We start from the raw sequence: 25,050 nt of genomic DNA, 5'->3' as shown, positions 1-25,050 counted from the left end.
TGAACTTATTTATTTTTTGAAATACTATGAATGATCGAATACAAGTTAGATGAAAATTTGTTTTGATTATGAAATCAAGTTTATTTTGCAATGGAAAATCTAAAAAAATCCATTTGTATTTAGGGTTGTGAATGCTTTTCCAGGTTCCAATTACTGACAAAAAATTTATCGAAAAGTTTGACGTTGGTTATCGACAAAAAATCTGTTAAAAAATATGACGCGAGGCTTTTACTAATAGACAAAGTCCATTGATAACTAAAAATTCGTTTTTAATAAAGACTAAATTTATCTGTAATAAACAATTTTTTAGTAGTGTTCAAATTTACTTTAGAGTTCAGAATTTTTCACATATGAAGTCAAATGTTCGGATTGCTTCAAGTCGTTCTGAATGTGTCCCAAATATAAGAATTTTTTTGGAAAGATACTTACTGTTTTCTCATTATCCCTTCCCTCAATCCTTCTTATACATTTCAAATACATTACCCTTTCATAGAGCCGTTTTTTCCGACCTTAATGACTTTTAGCCGTTACAAGATTTTCGCATTGAATTTCTTGTTATCGGATTCTCGGATAATTAAGCCTCTTTATTACGGCGGTTCTTCCGTTGAAATCATATTTGATATATGGAGCTTTTTTATTCGTGTTATTTGGGTAGTATCTAGAACAAATATAGTACTGATCTCTCAAATTAAAGCACCAATAAAGTTTAGGTTTATTAGTGTTGTTCAAGCTAGGTAAAGAGAACAATGTCTAAACCATGTAAACGAGATTTGTTAGGAACTTAGGATGGCCTTTTGATTGTTAATCTTATACAATAATTGGCTGTATTCTGCTAATTAAACGGGTGATCCAAAAGTTTCTTGCAAAGGTGAAATTGATGTCAAAATTCAACAAATTCCATATTATTAATTTTAACTACACGGCATGAATTCCTATTTCCCATCCTTGTTAAATAAAAAAATTTTATTTATATATTAAAATTAATTATTAAAATCAATTACGATATATATATATATATATATATATATATATATATATATATATTGTTTAATTTATTTTTAATATATATTTTATGTTAGTAGTCGATTTTAATAATTTATTTTAGTATCGGTTACTATAGTTAAATTAAAGATAAAGCTAGCATAGGATTGGATTAGGATTAGCTTTTTTGACTTTATTATATGCAACTTTTCATTAGCATGCCCAAACGTCCAAAATACAATACCTCTCATACACTTTAATTTTACGCATTGCTAATTGCTATAGTTCACTTTCTGCTAGATCATTCGGTAGATAGGATTAGGAAAGAAAAAAGCATACCAAAACCCAACTCCTCATAGCCACCATCATCATTTCCATAAAATAATATTAATATCTATCTATATCTATATATATATATATATAATATATATCAACCCAACCTAATGAATTTTCACCGATTGTTATCTCCAATGTCAATGTCTCAACATTAAACAATAACCCGTCTCCCAAATATGGATCTTTCCCATTCAACCATCTTCATCATCCTCTTCCTCATCACTTTCTTGCTTCTTCCATTTTCTTCAAGATCATCTTCCCATTACAGCACACTAGTCTACAAAACCTGTTCAAACAGAACCTCATTCAACAACAATAATAATCAATTATTGTTATCATCTCGGTCTTATTCACAAACACTCACTTCTCTGTTCAACCAACTCATTGCCCAGTCTTCCCAGTCCAAGTTCTTTAGAACCAAGGAACTCGCTTTAGACGAAAGCGCCGTCATCTCCGGCCTTTTCCAATGCAGAGAGGACATTGCCATAGAAGATTGTTTTAGCTGTGTGAACTCTCTTCCTCCTTACATTTCATCAAACACATTGTGCACCAGTTCCACGTCTGCAAGGGTACAACTTCAGGGTTGCCACATTCAATATAATACCGAGAATCTTTCAGCAGAGACAACAAATGGTGATGAAACTGAGGGCCGTAACAATGGTAATAGTAACAATAATCAATATATGGTTCACACATATTTTTTTAATTTTGTTTACCTTTTTACATGATGTGCGCGCTATCTAACATTTCTTACTTTGTGTCTTAATTTTTTGAAAAGTTTCCATTCCATTTTTAAAGTAGTGTCTATTCTTTGGATAACCTGAAAATACCTAAAATAATTGTTTAAAAATCTACTATAAATATTTTGATGTGTGTCTATTGACACGCCCTTTTTAATTTTGATTATTGATATAAATTCTTTAAAGTGAATATGTTTTGTGACTATTCTTTAAAGTACATTGACAACCATAAATGTTATTTGAAATAAAATTGTGAAAGTGACAGGTTTTATGATTTTATATATGGCAAAAAGGATAAATATTTTGTACATAAATACTCTAGTTATTACATATGTTTCGAGAGTTACTTGAAATTGGGTTGTATTTGCGTCTAGACGTGAGGTCCAAATTCCTTTTGAGACAGTGGACTTCTTCTGGTATCGAGGTGCCACCGTCCGAGTTCCTCATGAGGAGGTGAGGTTGTACCTGTAAGAAACTCCAATGATTAAGTTAGCAATGGTTTAAAGCAGATTTTTAGTATATTGCGTCTTGAACATACTTGAGGAATGTCAATATATTTATAGTAGAATAGACAACCATCTTTTAGTGTAGTTCCACCTTTGATGGTAGATAGCCATTCCTTTTTTCTAGGAAAGTTATTGAGACCTCCATTCTAGATAAATGAGAGATATCTTAGGAGTTAGTTACTTATTCATATAAGTAGAGCTGAGTTATTGTTGTTGCATCTGACCTCTTTGAGGTCGGGTAGCTGTAGTGAAGGCGGATTTATGTGTTGGGGCTTTATTTGTTTTGAGCCTGGCTTTATCTTTGGGCCAGGGTATGAATAGTGCCTCTGATTGAGTCCGAGCTTTACAAGGTTAGACTCGAGCATTTGTAGATTTGCCTAATCTTTGGGATGTGGTCACGCCATGTCGGGTATGCCGCCTTTTTAAGGTAAGTCGGGTGCTCGATGTATTTTTTCAAAAATTTAAAACGTTGCATCTTTTCATAGTACTGTACACGTTACCCTATGATTACCTTGATAACTGGTGCGGAATTTATAACCCACAAATTAACCGGCAAGTGCACGGGTCGTACCAAGTAGTACCTCAAGTGAATGAGGGTCGATCCCACGAGGATTGATGTACTAAGCAACAATGGTTATGTGATTTACTTAGTTAGACAAACAGAAAATGGTGTTTAAGAGTTCAAAAAGCATTAAATAAGAAACTCAGAATATCAGAAGACAGGCAAATAAATAAGTTGGGAATAAAATATGGAGAAAGCAGTTAAGACTTCAGAGTTATCTATTTTCCGGATTGACTTTTCTTATTAATTTATTTTAATCATGCAAGATTTAATTCTTGGAAAACTATATATGACTAAACCCTAATTTCTTAGACCTTTTTAGTCTCCTATAAAATTCATCAACCGCCAATTCCTTGGTCAATTAATTCCAATTAGAGGGTGAAGATCAATTCTAGTTATATGCCACAGAAATCCTAATTACCCAAATATAAGAGGATTATATGTCACGTAACCCGTTAAATCCAGATAATTAGAAATTTAAGAGAATATATTTTCAAGCTGTTGTTTAAGTAAAGAGCTTTTCCTAGAACTCAATTAGAAAGAGGGTCATACTTCCGTTCCGCCCAATTTCATAAAATAAGGAACGAAAACAATTCTTGAAATATAAATCAGTACATAAATTAAAATAGAAAAAAAAGAAACAAAATCAATCCATACAATAGACAGAGCTCCTAACCTTAACAGTGGAGGGTTAGTTGCTCATGGTTCAGAGTGGAAACTAGGATTCTCTTAGAAAAACTTGGAACGAGGTGGAATAATCCCCAGAAGAGACGTTTCTTTTCTCTTTTATATCTAATCCTAATTAATTTAAAATCTAATTTCTAAAATTAAAATAATACCTTTTCCTATTTAAAAATAAATAAAATTTAAATTTAAATCAGAATTAATTAAAGATCTTCGCATTGTAATGTGGGGACCACTTGGCTTCACTAGGATCCACGCCTATCTTGGAGGAACCAACCAATCTTGCATGTTGTTGTTGTGTCTTGCGCCTAACTTGAGAAGGCAGCAGCGTGTTTGGAGAAGAAGTATGGACTATTAGAAATCGTTGACAAGTTCTAAAAGTTAGCTTTCCAATGCCACTGAAACCATGTCAATTGGACCTTTGTAGCTCGAATTATTCAGGTTTGAGTGCAGAGAGGTCAAGGTTGACAGCATCATTCGCTTTCTTCTCTTTTTCTGCAGAAACTCCATCAAATCTATCCGAATACTACCTAAAATAAACAAAATTGCACACGACTCAAAGTAACCTCCATAGTGGTTAAAAGATAATTAATTCTTGATTATACTCAACAAATTAAATGCAAATTCACTAGGAAAAGATAAGAAAGATGCTCACGCATCACAAAACCAAACTTGAATTGTTGCTTGTCCTCAAGCAACCAAAACTAATATACGCTTAGGATGTGAATTTGCATGAGAATGAGAGTTTGATTAAGCCATGTCTCTTCTTATAGTGGGGTTTACAACTGCAATCCTGAATAATTTTGGCATCTCACTCTCCTTTGAATCAGAAAGATGTTATTGTCATTTAGAATTAGAATCTGGATAATATTATGAATTCTCTAGTCTTTTAGACTTTAGTTTAATCCTTGAACACCGTAAAATTTACTTTAATTCTCTTTTCTTTGGTGCTTTGCACCTTTATTCTAGCCGCGACTTTAAATGTTTTGTCTCAAGTTTTACTTGACACAAAAATACCACAACCACTTGACTGGGAAACTTTTTCTAAGTTCTTATTGCTTTTTCAGTTTTCCCCAGACAGTGGTGCTCAAAACCTTTGGCATACTCTGCTGAATGCATTTGGTCACGACTCTAAATATTCTGTCTCAAAGGTTACTTGAAACAAGAATTTCACAAGCATATAACAAGGAAAACAACTCTTTGAGCTTTTGATTATTTTAGACTCTCTAGTCATTGATGCTCAGAGCCTTGGACCTTGCTTTTATGCTTATTTTGCTGTCTTTTTTGCTTCAAGGATTAAATTTTTGTTTATTTCAGAGAAGTCATAATAATTCTCTAAATCCATGTTCCTCAAACATCAACATCCCTTAATTCAACTTCAAATATGCTCTGTTTATGTCATTCATTCAGAGTTACAAATAACACCACCACAATTAAGTAAATATGATTACTCTTAAATATAAACTCAATTTCTCATACGATACATCACTTGTTTTTTTTATTCAAGCTCAGTGAGTAATAGATGAGGCAAATTTTTTTAACTAAAAGCAAATGACATAATGAAACTAAATCTAAGAACTGAAAGTACTAAAGATCATGCAGGCAATCAAAGCAACAGAAAACAGAAGACAACAAAATAAGAACGGAAGAGAAATAGAATGAAAAGAACTCAACCACCTTAGTTATGCTGGTGGCCATCTCATTCCTCCATGAAAAATATTCATCTCCATTTGGTGCTACTAAAATAAAGAGAAAATGCCAAAAGCGAAGCGACAACACCAAACTTAAAAGTTTGCTTGTCCTCAAGCAAAGGAAATCTGAAAACAGGGTGTCAAAAATTCTTCTTAATTGCTCCTGTTCCTATTCTAATCATTCTGCATGACTAGAACACATGTAAAACAAGAAAAATTCTTTAAAAAAAGAGATAAAGTAATTTAAAATCAACACTAAAATAACTATAATGCTAAAATCAAAATAACTATAAAGTTAAAACCACAGTAACTACAAAAACAAGGATACTAGTAGTTGGGTTGCCTCCCAACAAGCGCTTCTTTAATGTCACTAGCTTGACATTTGATTGTTGAATTTTCTTCCTCTTCTTCCAGTTGGTTAAAATGTCTTCAAGGGGGGAGAGGTGAAAATTAGGGGCCCCTGAAATAAATTCCTCCTAACAAGCTTTCTTTTATTGTGATTAGCTTGATTCACCTTGCTTGTTGGGGTAGAGGTTGGATTGTTCCAAAAACTTGGTGCGGAATTTATAACCCACAAACTAACCGGTAAGTGCACCGGGTCGTACCAAGTAGTACCTCAAGTGAATGAGGGTCGATCCCACGAGGATTGATGACTAAGCAACAATGGTTAAGTGATTTACTTAATTAGGCAAATAGAAAATGGTGTTTGAGAGTTCAAAAAGCATTAAACAAGAAACTCAGAATATCAAAAGACAGGCAAATAAATAAGTTGGGAATAAAATATGGAGAAAGCAGTTAAGGCTTCAGAGTTATCTATTTTTCGGATTGAATTTTCTTATTAATTTATTTTAATCATGCAAGATTTAATTCCTGGCAAACTATATATGATTAAACCCTAATTTCTTAGACCTTTTTAGTCTCCTCTAAAATTCATCAACCGCCAATTTCTTGGTCAATTAATTCCAATTAGAGGGTGAAGATCAATTCTAGTTATATGCCACGGAAATCCTAATTACCCAAATATAAGAGGATTATATATCACGTATCCCGTTAAATTCAGATAATTAGAAATTTAAGAGAATATGTTTTCAAGCTGTTCTTCAAGTAAAGAGTTTTTCCAAGAACTCAATTAGAAAGAGGGTCATACTTCCGTTCCACCCAATTTCATAAAATAAGGAACGAAAACAATTCTTGAAATATAAATCATTACATAAATTAAAATAGAAAAAACAAGAAACAGAATCAATCCATACAATAGACAGAGCTCCTAACCTTAACAGTGGAGGGCTAGTTGCTCATGGTTCAGAGTGAAAACTAGGATTCTCTTAGAAAAACTTGGAATGAGGTGGAATAATCCCCAAAAGAGAAGTTTCTTTTCTCTTTTATATCTAATCCTAATTAATTTAAAATCTAATTTCTAAAATTAAAATGATATCTTTTCCTATTTTAAAAAAAAATAAAATTTAAATTTAAATAAGAATTAATTAAAGATCTTCGCATTGTAACGTGGGAACCACTTGGCTTCACTAGGATCCATGCCTAACTTGGAGGAACCAACCAATCTTGCATGTTGTTGTTATGTCTTGCACCTAACTTGAGAAGCTCACGCATACATCGTTGAAAAGAAGTATAAACTATTATACATTGTTGAAAAGCTCTGGAAGTTAGCTTTCCAACGCCACTAAAATCATGTCAACTGGACCTTTGTAGCTTGAGTTATTCAGGTTTGAGTGCAGAGAGGTCAGGGTTGACAGCATCATTTGCCTTCTTCTCTTTTTCTGCAGAAACTCCATCAAATCCATCCGAATGCTACCTAAAATAAACAGAATTGTAGACAACTCAAAGTAGCCTCCATAGTGGCTAAAAGATAATTAATTCTTGATTAAACTCAACAAATTAAATACAAATTCACTAGGAAAAGATAGGAAAGATGCTCACGCATCAATAACCGTGCGCCATAAACAAGGGGGTGTGGAATTACTCTTTTGCTCCTAGTGCCTTATAAATACCCAAACTCCTTTCTCTTTTCTCTTTTATCTTTTCGCTCCTTCCTGAAACGTTTGCACTCTTTGTTTTCTCTCAGGTTTCTCCATAACTCCTTTTGCATTTCAAAATTTGAATTTCTGCTTGGAAATTTTTCTTTGTTCATTGGAGGTTCTTGGATTGTCCATGTCTTGCTGTTCAAGTGTTCTTTTCTTGCTTTGCATTCCTTCAAGGTTGGCGTTTTATCCCTTTGGAATTTTAGTTTCTGCTTTTACGCTCTAGGTGATGCTTTTGCTTTATTATTTTTGTTGGCTTTGGCAATGTTTCTTTGTTTGCTTTGAAAAATGAAGTTTCAAAAACTTTGCTTCTTTCTTGACTTTGAACTTTTGTTGTTGCCGCTATGAATCTGAGTGTGGGGGGTTCTATTCTATGTTGCCCTCAAATGGTGTCTTTTTGCGTTTTTGAAGATGGCGTCATTTTCACACTTGATAACGTGATTTGTTTGTTTTGCATACGAGAGGTCGTAACTTTCTTTTGTGTTTGATGAAGACGACCCGACATTTTGCAATTTTATCCGAATGCTTTTGTTTTCTCCAACTTTTCGTGATAAATTTCCCTTTGTTTTATTTGTAGGTATAGATTTTATGTCTTGTTCAGTAATTCACAAGATATCTTCTAAAGTTCTGTCCGACCTGACCTGGTAGATATATCTGTTCTTACTCCCATCCTTGATGTTAATAAAAAGTATGCCGAGACTTTTCATATGCATCATAGGTTATGTTTGAGTCGAGAGGATGAGAGAAAATATGAGATTGTGGTTACTGACCCAGAAGAGAGGGTTGGTTTTCTCCGACTTGATAAGTCAGAACATCATTTTATATATGTGTATGATTTTTTTTTTCGCAAAATTGGGAGTTAGCCTTCCTTTCTCTGACTTTGAATCCATGGTCCTTAAGATCTATAATGTTGCCCCTTCCCACCTTCATCCTAATTCTTGTAGTTTTCTCGAAATTTATCAACTTTTTTGTCGAAAACTTGACGTTTGTCCTTCTATTAAAGTTTTCTTTTACCTTTTTGTTTTTACAAAACTTTTTAGCTCTAAGAAATGGGGCTGAGTTTCCTTCCAAACTTTTCAAGGGAGGACGTCTTTGCTATTTTTGATGATTCTTTTCATGACTTCAAAAAGTAATTTTTTAAGATCCAATCTGTTGAAAGTGTCTAATCTTTCTTTCTGGATGTGAGGGATGAGCCTATTTTTAGTTTGTATTGGGAGGAAAATCTTGTAGTTGTTAAGTACGACTTGGATGACTTGGATGTAGTTGAGGAGAGTGTAGTCGCCTTATTTCAGGAGTGTTGAGGCTGAGCTCCCTACCTGGATATGAAGAAATTTTTAGAAAATCCAAGCAAATAACGTCCAAGCTAGGTAGCATTTCCTTTTAATTTTTTAGATACACTTTGTTGATTATTTTACTAGCTTGTCATAACCCAACTTTGATGCTTTACAGAAAAAACGGTTCCTAAGTCAATTGACACAAAAACTCTTTGGACTGCCAAGAAGAATGTTGTTGCTCGTACTATCCAGTTAAAAGAAGTCGGCGAGTCAGGCAACCTTCCTTCTCTTTTCAAATCGGACTCGGGTGCCTCGACCTCCCCCAAAGTTACTCTTGATCCAACTCCTCCTCCTCTCACTCCTCCTTCAAACTCTGATAATTAAGCAATTTCCTCTCACCTCCTCCTTCCAAGCCTAATCCTAAAAAACGTAAGACTTTTGAGTTGGGAAGCGTTTATGAAACTAGTTTTGATGGTATAGAGTTCTATGAGAAACACATCCTTCCACACAGCTTCATTAGTGTGGATGATGTTTCTATAAAGAACCATCTTTAAGTACTTGCCTGAGGTAGAATTCGGATGATTGGGGTAGCATCTGTTATATTTAGAGAGTTGGAGAAGACTCTCCTTGGTGCCACTCGGCATACTCTGGCCAACCTTCAAGCTTAAGTGGCGTCCTTGAGGGAGTCTAAAAAGGAGTTGGAGGGTGAAAAGGAGGCACTTGTTTCCGAACTTGCCAGGGCTCGGGAGAGGGTGAAACAATCCAAGGCTGCCTGTGCCATGGTGGAGGGCTTGAAAAAGAAAGCTGAAAAAAGCTATGCCAGGGTCCTTGGGGAGAAGTTGGACTTAATGGATGAGGTTGCCAAGTCATGGGAGAGAAGTATGCAGATTTGGAAGACACTATAGCTCAGGAAATGGACGAGCTGGCTGAAAATTTAAAGGCCCAATTCCTAGTTATAGTGCCCGAGGTAGACCTCTCCCGTTAGCCCTAACAATATTATGTTGAATGGGAAGATTGTCTCTGCACCAGAAGATGAGGAGGATACTCCTATGCTCGATCCAAAGGCTTCTGAAGTCTGAGTTGAAGGAGCTCCTCGAGTGGACGATGAGCCTACTCCTTCTCAGCCAGAAATGCTCCTGACCTCCTCTGTACAATCTAAAAAATACTAACATGACCTTCAGCGAATAGATGCCTCCTCCTTAGTTTTAATTTCAAAGTATTTGGATGGCCCGACTTGTGGGTCTTTATGAACAATTTGGTTTTGTAATAGTTGTAGTTGGAATAATTTTTTTCTTTTTTATTTCGCTATTTTAAGAACTTCTTCTCCCTATAGTAGTAGCTTTTAATATGAATGATTGTTAAATCACCTCGTAGTTTAGTTCTCGATGACTTAATGATTTTTTAGTCACTTGAAAACTTTTACTTCTAATTTTGTTAAGTCCCTTAAGACATTAGCCAAAGTAGCTCAGTTGTTTTGTTGAACTTTTTGTTTATAAAGTTAATGCTATTTCCCTTAATTGATTGTGCTCTAACTTTAAGTAGTCAGTTTTAACAAGTTACTTTTGTATTTCCTTTTAGGCCCAACTCTTTAGATTGTAATGAGGTTGGACCACGATCTGCTTATATAACTTCTTACACTAATTTGTATTTCGTCGCTTCATCTTGCCGACCATTTAGGTCAGCCAATTATTTTTGTGATTTTTCGAACTTAAAATAGTGCAACTGAATGGAAAACTTTATGAAAAATGAACTATCATTAATAAAGAATGATTTACGTAAGTTTTGTTGCTTCTAAGAGTTTTATATTTAGCCTTTAACACTTGTTATGGTGCCTCATTAAAACCTCCTCTAGAAAAAACCTTCTCGGAAAAAAATCATGAACTCGGAAAAAAGAGTACACCAGGGAGCAAGACTCGCTTTCTAATTGTAGTAGCATTTTAAGTTACATGCATACCATGACCTTGGAAGATCATTACCCTTCAGGTCAGACATTTTGTAGTAACCTTCTTCTAGGACCTCAGTGATCTTATAAAATCTTTTCCAGTTTGCAGCCAACTTTTCTTCACCAGACTTCTATGTTCCAATGTCATTTTGGATCGATATGAGGTCATTCATGGCGAAGCTTCTTTTGACGAATTTCTTGTTGTACCTTGTGACCATTCTTTGCTTCAAGGCTTCCTCCTTTATCCGAGCTTATTCTCGGACTTCTGGGAGGAGGTCAAGTTCTTCCTTTTGAGCTCAAATGTTTCCTACCTTATCGTAGAATCTAACCCTTGGAGATTCTTCATTGACTTCTATAGGTTTCATGGCCACTATGCTTTAAGCAAGTCGAAAAGGAGATTCTTTTGCTGTTGAGTGGGGGATTGTCCAATATACCCACAAAACTTGAGGGTGTTCATCCACTCATGCTCCCTTTATGTCTTGTAGTCGGCATTTTAATCCGGCCAAACTAACTTTATTCGCAACTTCTGCTTGTCCGTTGACTTGGGGGTGTTCCACTAACGTGAATTGGTGCTTAATCTTGAAGCTTGCCACCAAGCTTCTGAAGGCTGAGTTGGTGAACTAAGTTCCATTATCCGTGGTGATAGAGCGTGGAACTCCAAACCGGGTGACAATGTTATTGTAGACAAACCTCTAACTTCTTTGAGTTGTGATGGTTGCCAAAGGTTCTGCCTCGATCCACTTAGTGAAATAATCAATACCCACTATGAGGTACTTTACTTGTCTGGGGCCTATGGCAATGGCCTGAGGAGGTCTAAGTCCCATTTTGCAAATGACCAAGGTGAATTAATGGTAATGAACTATTCTGGGGGTGTCACGTGGAAGTTATCATGCTTTTGGTAGGACCGAGCTTCTGTCACTTCTGTTGAACAGGTCATGAGCTCGGGAAGACAGCAAGCTTATGACACATAAGGTCAAGGTTCCCTGCCGTATCGGAGGCATTCCGTGCGAAGAGGTTGGAGTTTTGTTGTAAGAGTTTAATGAGGTCTACTTTTAATTCTTCCCTGATGTAGGCTCCTATACTTGTTATTTTCTCTGCCTCTTCAATTTTTTCACCAAGTTATAGTCATAGCTCTTCTCGTGTTCAAAACTGCCGAGCTCAATAATGTTAACTTCTTTACCCTTTATGCTTTCTCGTAAATTTAATCTCTCATTATAGTATTTTCATGCCAACCTCTGATCTCCTCTTATGGTGGCAATTTCCTTTGACGTGAAAATTTTCATGCAGAGATGAGGGGTGAAAACAACCACAGCTAGTCGGTTCAACATTGTCCAACCTATCAATGCATTGTAGGCTAATGCTACGTCGACCAAAATGTATTTGGTGCACGGAATTGTAATGCCAATATCAAAATCAAGATTTCTTACAACTTCGCACAACTAACCAGCAAGTGCACTGGGTCGTCCAAGTAATACCTGACGTGAGTAAGGGTCGAATCCCACGGAGATTGTTGGCTTGAAGCAAGATATGGTTATTTTATTATTCTTAGTCAGGATATCAATTATAATTATTAGTTTGAATTACGAAAAATAAAAAGAGCATAAAATAAATAATTGTTACTTAATAATGGAGAATATGTTGGAGTTTTGGAGATGCTTTGTCCTCTGAATCTCTGCAACATACTACTTTCTTACTTTCAGAATTTGCAAGGCTCCTTCCATGGCAAGCTATATGTAGGGCGTCATCGTTGTCAATGGCTACTTCCCATCCTCTCAGTGAAACGGTCCAAATGCTCTGTCACAGCACGGCTAATCAGCTGTTGGTCCTCGATCATGTCAGAATAGAATCCATTGATTCTTTTGCGTTTGTCATCACGCCCAACACTCGTGAGTTTGAAGCTCGTCACAGTCATCCAATCCCAGAATCCTACTCAGAATACCACAGACAAGGTTTAGACTTTCCGAATTCTCATGAATGCCGCCATCAATTCCAGCTTATACCACGAAGATTCTGATTAAGGAATCTAAGAGATACTCATTCAATCTGATGTAGAATGGAGGTGGTTGTCAGACACAAGTTCATGGGGTGAGGAAGGTGATGAATGTCACGGATCATCACCTCCTTCATAGTGAAGCGTGAATGAACATCTTAGATAGGAACAAGCATATTTGAATGAGAAACAGAAATAATTGCATTAATTCATCGAGACGCTGCAAAGCTCCTCACCCCCAACAATGGGGTTTAGAGACTCATGCTGCCAAAAGGTACAAATTTCAGATCTAAAAATGTCATGAGGTACAAAATAAGTCTCTAAAAGTTGTTTAAATACTAAACTAGTAACCTAGGTTTACAGAGAATGAGTAAACTAAGATGGATAGTGCAGAAATCCACTTCTAGGGCCCACTTGGTGTGTGCTGGGGCTGAGACTTAAGCTTCTCACGTGACTGGGCTGTTTTTGGAGTTGAACGCCAAGTTGTAACGTGTTTCTGGCGTTCAACTCTGGTTCGTGATGTGTTTCTGGCGCTGGACACCAGACTGCAACATGGAACTGGCGTTAAACGCCAGTTTACATCGTCTATCTTCGTGAAAAGTATAGACTATTATATATTTCTGGAAAGCCCTGGATGTCTACTTTCCAACCCAATTGAGAGCTTGCCAATTGAACTTCTGTAGCTCCAAAAAATCCATTCCGAGTGCAGGGAGGTCAGAATCCAACAGCATCAGCAGTCCTTTTTCAGCCTAAATAAGATTTTTGCTCAGCTCCCTCAATTTCAGCCAGAAAATTCCTGAAATTATAGAAAAATACACAAACTCATAGTAAAGTCCAGAAATATGATTTTTGCTTAAAAACTAATAAAATTCTATTAAAAACAAATAAAAACATGCTAAAATCTACATGAAATTACCCCCAAAAAGCGTATAAAAGATCCGCTCATCACAACACCAAACTTAAACTGTTGCTTGTCCTCAAGCAACTAGATAAATAAAATAGGATGAAAAGAAATTAAGAAGCAATAATATTTCAGAGTTTTAAGTGGAGCTCAGATTCTTATTTAGATGGGTGGGACTAGTAGCTTTTTTGACTTCCGAACAGTTTTGGCATCTCACTTTATCCTTTGAAATTCTTATTTAGATTGGCATTCATAGGAACTCAGAATTCAGATAGTATTATTGATTCTCCTAGTGTAGTATGTTGATTCTTGAACACAGTTACTTTATGAGTCTTGGCCGTGGCCCTAAGCACTTTGTTTTCCAGTATTACCACCGAATACATAAATGCCACAGACACATAATTGGGTGAACCTTTTCAGATTGTGACTTAGCTTTGCTAAAGTCCCCAATTAGAGGTGTCCAGAGTTCTTAAGCACACTCTTTTGCCTTGGATCACGACTTTAGCCACTCAGTCTCAAGCTTTTCACTTGGACCTGCATGCCACAAGCACATGGTTAGAGACAGCTTGATTTAGCCGCTTAGGCCTGGAAGTACTTCCTTGGGCCCTCCTATCCACTGATGCTCAAAGCCTTGGATCCTTTTCACCCTTGCTTTTTGGTTTTAAGGGCTATTGGCTTTTTTTTCTTTTTCTTGATCCAATGATTCCTTGTAATTTTTCTCTCTCTTTTTTTTTCACTGCTTTTTCTTGCTTCAAGAATCAAATTCATGATTTTTCAGATCATCAATAATATTTTTTGTGTTCCTCATTCTTTCAAGAGCCAACAATTTTAACATTCATGAAATTCAAGATAAAAAATATGCACTGTTCAAGCATTCATTCAGAAGACAAAAAGTATTGCCACCACATGTAATTAATTATAATTTTTCTTATTAAGAACTCAAAAAATATAAATTACCTCTTTATTCTAAAAATCTACTATTTTATTCATGTTTGATGATGATGAGAAAAATAAATTATAACTTAATTGAAAATAAAATCAAAATAGATGTACTAATTACCACTACTCCTATATATCTTCTAAGGTAAATTCCTATAACAACAACTATCTCAGAGTTAAAGCTAAAATTAGAACTTAACAACCTGTATTTTGGGAAGTGGATGTTCCTCTAGTCTGTGGGGTGCTTAGTCCTTCAAGAATTAATTTTAGACGCTTCAGTTCCCTTAAGTCACGCCCTTACTCCTCTTGTTCCCTAAGCAATTTGCAAAGCATGCTATTTTGATTATTCTGTTATTCCTTTATTTGGTCCATAGCTTCTTGCAACTTGGAAACAGATGCCTCAAGATGCTCCCAGTATTCAAATTGAGGGATTTCTGGGAGGTATTCCTGTGATCTCCTCTTGATGGAGTCATCCTGCAACTGTTGTTTTTCCATTGATATTTTAGTGATTAGCCGCTCAACTGAGATATACTCAGTTATTCCCGTCCTTACTCCGACATCTTTGCAAAGCATAGAAATTAGGCTTGGATAAGCCAACTTGGCGTCTTTGGATTTCTTGTTTGCTATTATGTAGAGTTCACACGAAATTAACTGATGAATTTCTACTTCTTTTTCCAACATAATGCAGTGAATCATCACTGCTCTTTTAACAGTGACTTCAGAACGGTTGCTAGTGGGCAATATGGAACGCCCAATGAAGTCCAGCCAGCCTCTGGCTACTGGTTTGAGATCTTCTCTCTTGAGTTGATTTGGGACACCCGTGGTGCTGGTGGTCCACCTGGCTCCAGGGATGCATATATCCTCTAGAATCTTGTCCAGGCCTATGTTTGTTCTCATCATTCTCCTATTGAAGGAGTCTGGGTCATCTTTTAGCTGAGGCAGCTTAAAGATCTCCCTGATTTTGTCAGGGTGGATGTGAACAATCTTTCCTCTGACCAAGGTTCGGTAGTCATAGAGGGCAGTTCCAGATATTCTCTGTCTGTCTGTTTGCCACAGATTAGCATAGAACTCCTGAACCATATTCCTTCCCAATTTTGTTTCAGGATTAGCTAGGATTTCCCAGTTCCTGTTTCGAATTTGCTCTTGGATCTCCGGATATTCATCTTCTTTCAGATCGAACTTGACTTTCGGGATCACTGACCTTAGACCCATTATTTTGTAGTAATGGTCTGAATGTTCTTTGGTTAAGAATCTCCCTTGATTCCAAAGTGGATATGGAATATTCTCTTTCTTGCCTCTTGGAGTGGGTTGTTTTCCTTTAGGAGCCATGATCTTAGTGAGTATATTTTTGTGATCACGGATAAACACACCAAACTTAGAGGTTTGCTTGTCCTCAAGCAAAAGAAAAGAAAGGAGAGGGATAGAAAGAGAGCTAATGTCGAATGGTGGATGAGAAGAGGGAGGCCGAAAGTGAATTTAAAAAGGAGGGGGGTGGGTTTTCAAAAATTTTAAAAAGATAAGATAGAAGATATGATTTATAAAAGATAAATATGATAAGAAAAAGATATAATTTAAAATTAAAAAGTTGTGAATGATATTTGAAAAAGATAAATCTGAATTTTTAATTTGAAAAAGATTTTAAAAGATAATTGAGTTTTGAAAAATTTGAAAAAGAGTTGGATTAGATTGGAAAAAGATTTGTATTTATGTATTAAGATATATTTGATATTTTTGAAAAAGGGATTTTAGAAATTAGGGTTTTTAGAAATTTTTTTTTTTGAAATTGAAGGATGAATTTTGAACATGTTTATGCAAAAAAACATGAATTGAAACATAAAAAATTAGAAAATTTGTGAAGAAAAACGAATTTTACCTCCTCCCCACCATCCTAGCGTTAAACGCCCAAACGCTGCATGTTTTGGGCGTTTAACGCCCAATTGCTTCTTCTCCTGGGCGTTCAACGCCCAGCTGTTGCTTTTTTCTGGCGTTGAATGCCAGGAAGTCCTTTGTCACTGGGCGTTTTTCTGAACGCCCAGGACGTTGTAATTCTGGCGTTAAACGCCCAGAAGGAGCTTCTTTCTGGCATTCAATGCCCAGAAGATGCTTCTTTCTGGCGTTTAACGCCCAGATGGCTATCTTTACTGGCGTTGAACGCCCAGTCGATGCTTTTTTTGGGCGTTCAACGCCCAAAATATTTCTTATTGATTTTCACGCCAGTGAGCTTCCAAATTCCCCTGTAACTCTGTGAACTCAAGCAATTGCTATTCTACCTTGAAGATAACTGAGATATACCTGTAAAAATTAATTAATAAATAAATAAACTTTGTAACTGAGTGGGTTGCCTCCCAGTAAGCGCTTCTTTATTGTCTTTAGCTGGACTATTACTGAGCTTTAATCAAGCCTCAGTTTTGAGCATTCTAGCTCAAAATTGCTTTCAAGATAATGTTTAACTCTCTGTCCATTAACAATGAACTTTTGTTAGAATCATTATCCTGAAGCTCTACGTATCCATATGGTGACACACTTGTAATCACATACGGTCCTCTCCACCGAGATTTCAGTTTCTCGGGGAATAATTTGAGCCTAGAATTAAATAGCAGAACTTTCTGTCCAGGCTCAAAACTCTGGATGACAGTTTCTTATCATGCCATCTTTTTGCTTTCTCTTTGTAAATTTTTGCATTTTCGAAAGCATTGAGTCTAAATTCCTCTAGCTCATTTAACTGGAGCAAACGCTTTTCTCCAGCTAACTTGGGATCAAGGTTTAAGAATCTGGTTGCCTAGTAGGCCTTATGTTCCAGTTCCACTGGCAAGTGACATGCCTTTCCATACACAAGCTGGTATGGGGAGGTCCCTATAGGGGTTTTGAATGCTGTTCTGTATGCCCATAGAGCATCATCCAAGCTTCTTGCCCAATCCCTTCTACGGTTAATTACAGTTCGTTCCATGATTCTTTTAAGTTCTCTGTTAGAGACTTCAGCTTGCCCATTTGTCTGTGGATGATATGGCGTGGCTATCCTGTGGCTAACTCCATAACGAACCAAAGCAGAATAAAGCTGTTTATTGCAGAAATGAGTGCCCCATCACTGATTAGCACTCTAGGGGTGCCAAATTTGCTGAAGATGTATTTCTTGAGGAATTTTAACACTGTCTTAGTGTCATTAGTGGGTGTTGCAATAGCTTCCACCCATTTGGATACATAATCCACTGCCACCAAAATATAAGTGTTTGAGTATGATGGTGGGAAAGGCCCCATGAAGTCAATACCCCATATATCAAACAACTCAATCTCCAAGATCCCTTGTTGAGGCATGGCATAATTGTGAGGCAGATTACCAGATCTTTGGCAACTGTCACAATTAAGTACAAATACTCGGGAATCTTTATAGAGAGTAGGCCAGTAGAAGCCACATTGGAGGACTCTTGTGGCTGTTCGCTCACTTCCAAAATGTCCTCCATATTGTGATCCATGGCAATGTCATAGGATCTTCTGCACTTTTTCTTTAGGCACACATCTACAGATTACTCCATCTGCACATCTCTTGAAGAGATACGGCTCATCCCAAAGATAATACTTTGCATCCGTGATCAGCTTCTTTGATTGCTGCCTACTGTATTCTTTGGGTATGAATCTCACTGCCTTGTAGTTCGCAATGTCTGCAAACCATGGAACTTCCTGGATGGCAAAGAATTGCTCATCCAGAAAGTTTTCAGAGATCTCAGTAAGAAGGAGGGATGCTCCTTCTACTGGTTCTATTTGGGACAGGTGATCTGCTACTTGATTCTCTGTCCATTTTCTGTCTCTTATTTCTATATCAAACTCTTGCAGAAGCAACACCCATCTTATGAGTCTGGGTTTTAAATCCTGCTTTGTGAGTAGGTATTTTAGAGCAGCATGATCAGTGTACACAATCACTTTTGATCCTACTAAATAGGATCTGAACTTGTCAATGGCGTAAACCACTGCAAGTAGCTCTTTTTTTGTGGTTGTGTAGTTCTTCTGTACATCATTTAAAATACGACTGGAATAGCAAATGACGTGCAGAAGCTTGTCATGTCTTTGTCCCAACACTGCACCAATGGCATGGTCACTGGCATCACACATCAATTCAAAAGGTAATGTCCAGTCTGGTGCAGAGATGACTGGTGCTGTGACCAGCTTAGCTTTCAGAGTCTCAAACGTCTGCAGACACTCCTTATCAAAGATAAATGGCGTGTCAGCAGCTAGCAGATTACTTATAGATTTGGCAATTTTTGAAAAATCCTTAATAAATCTCCTATAGAATCATGCATGCCCCAGAAAGCTTTTGATTGCCTTAACATTGGCTGGTGGTGGTAATTTTTCAATTACCTCTACCTTAGCTTGATCCACCTCTATTCCCCTGTTTGATATTTTGTGCCCAAGGACAATTCCTTCAGTCACCATAAAGTGACATTTCTCCCAGTTTAAAACTAGGTTAGTCTCTTGGTACCTCTTTAGAACAAGTGCTAGATGGTCAAGATAGGAGTTGAATGAGTCTCCAAATACTGAAAAGTCATCCATGAAGACTTCCAGAAAATTTTCCACCATATCAGAGAAAATTGAGAGCATGCATCTTTGAAAGGTTGCAGGTGCATTGCACAGGCCAAACGGCATCCTTCTGTATGCAAATACTCCAGATGGACATGTGAATGCCATTTTCTCTTGATCTTGGGGATCTACTGCAATTTGATTATAACCTGAATATCCATCCAGGAAGCAGTAGTATTCATGACCTGCTAGTCTTTCTAGCATCTGGTCTATGAATGGTAAAGGAAAATGATCATTTCTGGTAGCTGTATTGAGCCTTCTATGATCAATACACATACACCACCCAATAACTGTTCTTGTAGGAAGCAGTTCATTTTTTTTCATTATGAACCACTGTCATGCCACCCTTCTTAGGGACGACTTGGACAGGGCTCACCCAGGGGCTATCAGAAATAGGATAAATTATCACAACCTCTAGTAATTTAGTGACCTCCTTCTGCACTAGTTCCATCATGGCTGGATTCTGTCGCCTTTGTGGTTGAACCACTGGCTTGGCGTCACCTTCCAATAGAAATCTTGTGCATGCATCTGGCTGGGCTAATGCCCTTAAGATCACTGATGGACCACCCAAGGACTGTCTTGTGTGTCCTTAGCACTTGAATTAGTGCTTCCTCTTCCTGTGGCTCTAAGGTAGAGCTGATGATTACAGGAAAGGTATCACCTTCTCCCAGAAATGCATATTTCAGGGATGGTGGTAATGGTTTGAGCTCGGGTTTAGGAGGTTTCTCCTCTTCTTGAGGGATTTTCAGAGGTTCTATCATTCTCTCTGATTCCTCCAGATCAAGCTGAACATCTTTAAAGATATCCTCTAGCTCTGATTCGAGACTCTCAGTGATATTGACCTCTTTTACCAGAGAGTCAATAATATCAACACTCATGCAGTCATTTGGGGTGTCTGGATATTGCATAGCTTTGACAACATTCAACTTGAACTCCTCCTCATTGACTCTCAAGGTTACTTCCCCTTTTTGGACATCAATAAGGGTTCGGCCAGTTGCTAGGAAAGGTCTTCCTAGAATGAGAGTTGCACTCTTGTGCTCCTCCATTTCTAGCACCACAAAGTCAGTAGGAAAGGCAAATGGCCCAACCTTGACAATCATGTCTTCAATCACGCCTGATGGGTATTTAATGGAGCCATCAGCAAGTTGGAGACATATCCGGGTTAGTTTGACTTCTTCAGTCAAACCAAGCTTTGTGATAATAGATGCAGGTATTAGGTTGATACTTGCCCCAAGATCACATAGAGCTTGCTTGGTACAAGTACCCTCTAATGTGCATGGTATCATAAAGCTTCCGGGATCTTTAAGCTTCTCAGGTAAGCTTTTTAGAATGACTTTACTGCATTCTTCACTGAGGTAAACTTTTTCAGTTTCCCTCCAATCCTTCTTATGAGTTAAGATCTCTTTCATGAACTTAGCATAAGAGGGTATTTGCTCAAGTGCCTCTGCAAACAGAATCTTTATTTCAAGAGTCCTGAGATAGTCTGCAAAGCGGACAAATTGCTTATCCTGTTCCGCTTGGCGGAGTTTCTGAGGATAAGGCATTTTGGCTTTGTATTCCTCAACCTTAGTTGCTGCAGGTTTATTGCCTACAGATGTAGGTTGAGAAGCCTTTTTAGAAGGGTTATTATCAGCACTTGTATGTGTCTGATCCCCCACTGGCATTTGAATGCCAGGGGTGGAAGCTGGAGTGGCGTTAAACGCCAACTCCTCACCTGTTTCTGGCGTCTGGACGCCAGAACTATGCTTCCTTTGGGCGTTCAACGCCAATTCCTTGCTTGTTTCTGGCGTTGAATGCCAGGACTGATCATGGTTTGGGCGTTCAGCGCCAGCTTCCCACCCATTTTCTGGCGTTTGAACGCCAGAATTATTCCTCTCTGGGCTCTTAATGTCCTCAGAGGGATTTTGGGTAGTTTGCTCATTTCTTGGCTTTCTGCTATCTTGAAGTGATGTTTTTAATGTTTTTCCACTTCTTAATTGAACTGCTTGGCACTCTTCTGTTATTTGTTTTATAACTGCTATTCTGTTTGCTTCAATTGCACTTTCATATTCATATTAGCCATTCTTGTTTCTTGTAACATCACTTTGAATTTGGCTAACTGTTTTGTTAGAAAATCCAATTGCTAATTGAATTTTGTAACTTATTCTGCAGGACTCATTTCAGCAGTTACTATTTTAGCCTCTTCTTTCATGGAAGGTTCACTGCTTAGGTACAGATGCTGATTTCTGGCAACTGTATCAATGAGCTCTTGAGCTTCTTCTATTGTCTTCTTCATGTGTATAGATCCACCAACTGATGGTCTAGAGAAATCTGAGCTCTTTCTGTAAGCCCATAGTAGAAGATGTCTAACTACACCCACTCTGAAAATATTTCAGATGAGCATTTTCTTAGCATCTCTCTGTATCTCTCCCAGGCATCATAGAGAGATTCATTATCCCCTTGTTTGAAGCCTTGGATGCTCAGCCTTAGCTGTGTCATCCGTTTCGGAGGAAAATAGTGATTCAGGAATTTTTCTGACAGCTATTTTCATGTCTTTATGTTGTCCTTAAGTTGGTTATTTAACCACCTCTTAGCTTGGTCTTTTACAGCAAATGGAAATAGTAATAGCCTATAAACATCCTGATCTACCTCCTTATCATGTACTGTGTCAGCAATTTGTAAACACTGTGCCAGAAACTCTGTAGGTTCTTCTTGTAAAAGACCGAAATACTGGCAACTTTGCTGCACCATGATAATGAGCTGAGGATTCAACTCAAAACTACTAACTCCAATGGAGGGTATACATATACTACTCCCATATGAAGCAGTAGTGGGGTTAGCATATGACCCCAGAGTCCTTCTGGACTGTTCATTTCCACTTATATCCATGTTGGAGTAAAGGGGGTAATGTGGATTTAAATTTTTAGTTTATAAATAAATAAAAAATGATTTTCGAAATAAAATAAAATAAAATAAAATAAAAACCAAAATAAAAATAAGATAAAATAAGAAAATTAAAATAAAAAATTAATAAGAATTTGAAAATATTTTATGAAGATTTTCAAAAAAAATGAGGAGAGAGAAAATGGTTAGGATATTTTTGAAAAAGATATAATAATATTTTTTTTCTTAAAATGATAAGATTTGAAAATTTTTGAAATTGAAATCTGAATTTTTATAAAAAAATTTCGAAAAAGTAGCTTAAAAATAGTTAGAAAAGATATTTTTTTGAATTTTGAATTTTATGATGAAAGAGAAAAACACACAAAAGACACAAGACTTAAAATTTTTATATCTAATGCTCCTTGTTTTCAAAAATTTTGGAGGGAAAACACCAAGGAACACCAAACTTAAAAATTTTAAGATCAAAACATAAAGAAGACTCAAGAACACTTTGAAGATTCAGAAGAACAACATGAACAAAAGAAAGAACACCAAACTTAAAATTTTTAGAAAACTTCAATAAAATTTTCAAAAATTATAAAAAAAATTGACAAGAAAACACCAAACTTAAAGTTTGGCACAAGAATTAATCAAAGAAAAATTATTTTTGAAAAAGTTTTAAAAAGAAGATACCCAATTGCCAAGAACATAAGCCAACGCTCTAGCCAACTGAGCTATAAATGTAACGTGTTTTAAAGATGTATTATTTTTATAGATAAAAATAAATTTTTGAAAACTAATGTTTTGAAAAAGCACAAGAAAAACAAGAAAAGACACAGAACAAGACAGACCAAAGATCAAACAAGAAAAATTGACAAGAACAATTTGAAGATCAAGGAAAAATAAAGAACACTAATTCGAAAATTTAAAGGAAAATACAAGATGTGCAATTGACACCAAACTTAGAACAAGACACTAAACTCACGAAAAAAAATTAAAATTGATAAAGAAAAGTAATATTTTTGAAAAATTTTTGAAAAAGAAATAAAGGACTCAGAATTTAATGACTCTATAGCAACAAAAATAAATTATTCCTAATCTAAGTAACAAAATAAACCTTTAGTTGTTCAAACTCAAACAATCCCCGGCAATGGTACCAAAAGCTTGGTGCACGAAATTGTAATGCCAATATCAAAATTAAGATTTCTTACAACTTCGCACAACTAACCAGTAAGTGCACTAGGTCGTCCAAGTAATACCTTACGTGAGTAAGGGTCGAATCCCACAGAGATTGTTGGCTTGAAGCAAGCTATGGTTATTTTATTATTCTTAGTCAGGATATCAATTATAATTATAAGTTTGAATTACGAAAAATAAAAGAGCATAAAATAAATAATTGTTACTTAATAATGGAGAATATGTTGGAGTTTTGGAGATGCTTTGTCCTCTGAATCTCTGCAACATACTGCTTTCTTACTTTCAGAATTTGTAAGGCTCCTTCCATGGCAAGCTATATGTAGGGTGTCACTGTTGTCAATGGCTACTTCCCATCCTCTCAGTGAAAACGGTCCAAATGCTCTGTCACAGCACGGCTAATCAGCTGTTGGTCCTCGATCATGTCAGAATAGAATCCATTGATTCTTTTGCGTTTGTCATCACGCCCAACACTCGCGAGTTTGAAGCTCGTCACAGTCATTCAATCCCAGAATCCTACTCGGAATACCACAGACAAAGTTTAGACTTTCCGGATTCTCATGAATGCCGCCATCAATTCCAACTTATACCACGAAGATTCTGATTAAGGAATCTAAGAGATACTCATTCAATCTGATGTAGAACGGAGATGGTTGTCAGACACACGTTCATGGGGTGAGGAAGGTGATGAATGTCATGGATCATCACCTCCTTCATAGCGAAGTGTGAATGAACATCTTAGATAGGAACAAGCATATTTGAATGAGAAACAGAAATAATTGCATTAATTCATCGAGACACTGCAGAGCTCCTCACCCCCAACAATGGGGTTCAAAGACTCATGCTACCAAAAGGTACAAATTTCAGATCTAAAAATGTCATGAGGTACAAAATAAGTCTCTAAAAGTTGTTTAAATACTAAACTAGTAACCTAGGTTTACAGAGAATGAGTAAACTAAGATGGATAGTGCAGAAATCCACTTCTGGGGCCCACTTGGTGTGTGCTGGGGCTGAGACTTAAGATTCTCACGTGCTTGGGCTGTTTTTGGAGTTGAACGCCAAGTTGTAACGTGTTTCTGGCGTTCAACTCTGGTTCGTGACGTGTTTCTGGCGCTGGACGCCAGACTACAACATGGAACTGGCGTTAAACACCAGTTTACATCGTCTATCTTCGCGCAAAGCATCGACTATTATATATTGCTGGAAAGCCCTGGATGTCTACTTTCCAACCTTATTGAGAACTTGGCAATTGGACTTCTGTAGCTCCAAAAAATTCATTCCGAGTGCAGAGAGGTCAGAATCCAACAGCATCAGCAGTCCTTTTTCAGCCTAAATCAGATTTTTGCTCAGCTCCCTCAATTTCAGCTAGAAAATTCTTGAAATCACAGAAAAACACACAAACTCATAGTAAAGTCCAGAAATATGATTTTTGCTTAAAAACTAATAAAATTCTATTAAAAACTAATAAAAACATGCTAAAATCTACATGAAATTACCCCAAAAAGCGTATAAAATATCCACTCATCAGTATTCTATGCTCAAAGTTCTGGACTTCAACCCTTTACCGAAAGTGGTATGCAAGCAGATGATGCCAAGGGATTGAATAGATTATCGGGATAGTCTCTTAGTTCTTTCTCTTCTAACTGTAGCTTGTCAAAAGCAGGCTTGAATAAGATGTCAGCTGAGCTCCCCTGATCTACTAGAGTTCTGTAGAGATTTGCATTGGCAAGTATCATTGTAATCACAACAGGATCGTCTTGCCCTGGGGTTATTCCTTGAGTGTCTTCTTTCGTGAATGAGATTGTGGGTAAGTCTGAAACTTCACATTCTTCATCAACTT

The 25,050-nt window shown here is 36.7% G+C and overlaps 1 protein-coding gene across 1 annotated transcript in view; it reads left to right on the top strand.

Moving 5' to 3' along the window:
* Positions 1-1,442: 1,442 nt before the first annotated feature.
* LOC112710915 (plasmodesmata-located protein 4) overlaps positions 1,443-25,050 on the top strand; it is a 48,336-nt gene continuing 24,728 nt past the window's right edge. The window contains exon 1 of the mRNA XM_025763389.3: positions 1,443-1,977. Within this exon, the coding sequence (XP_025619174.1) occupies positions 1,494-1,977 (484 nt within the window). The 5' untranslated portion in view covers positions 1,443-1,493. The remainder of the gene's footprint in view (positions 1,978-25,050) is intronic.

The sequence above is a fragment of the Arachis hypogaea genome, chromosome 9, assembly GCF_003086295.3.
Source record: "Arachis hypogaea cultivar Tifrunner chromosome 9, arahy.Tifrunner.gnm2.J5K5, whole genome shotgun sequence".
Taxonomy (NCBI): Eukaryota; Viridiplantae; Streptophyta; class Magnoliopsida; order Fabales; family Fabaceae; genus Arachis; species Arachis hypogaea.
This window is presented reverse-complemented; position numbering and strand designations above follow the sequence as displayed.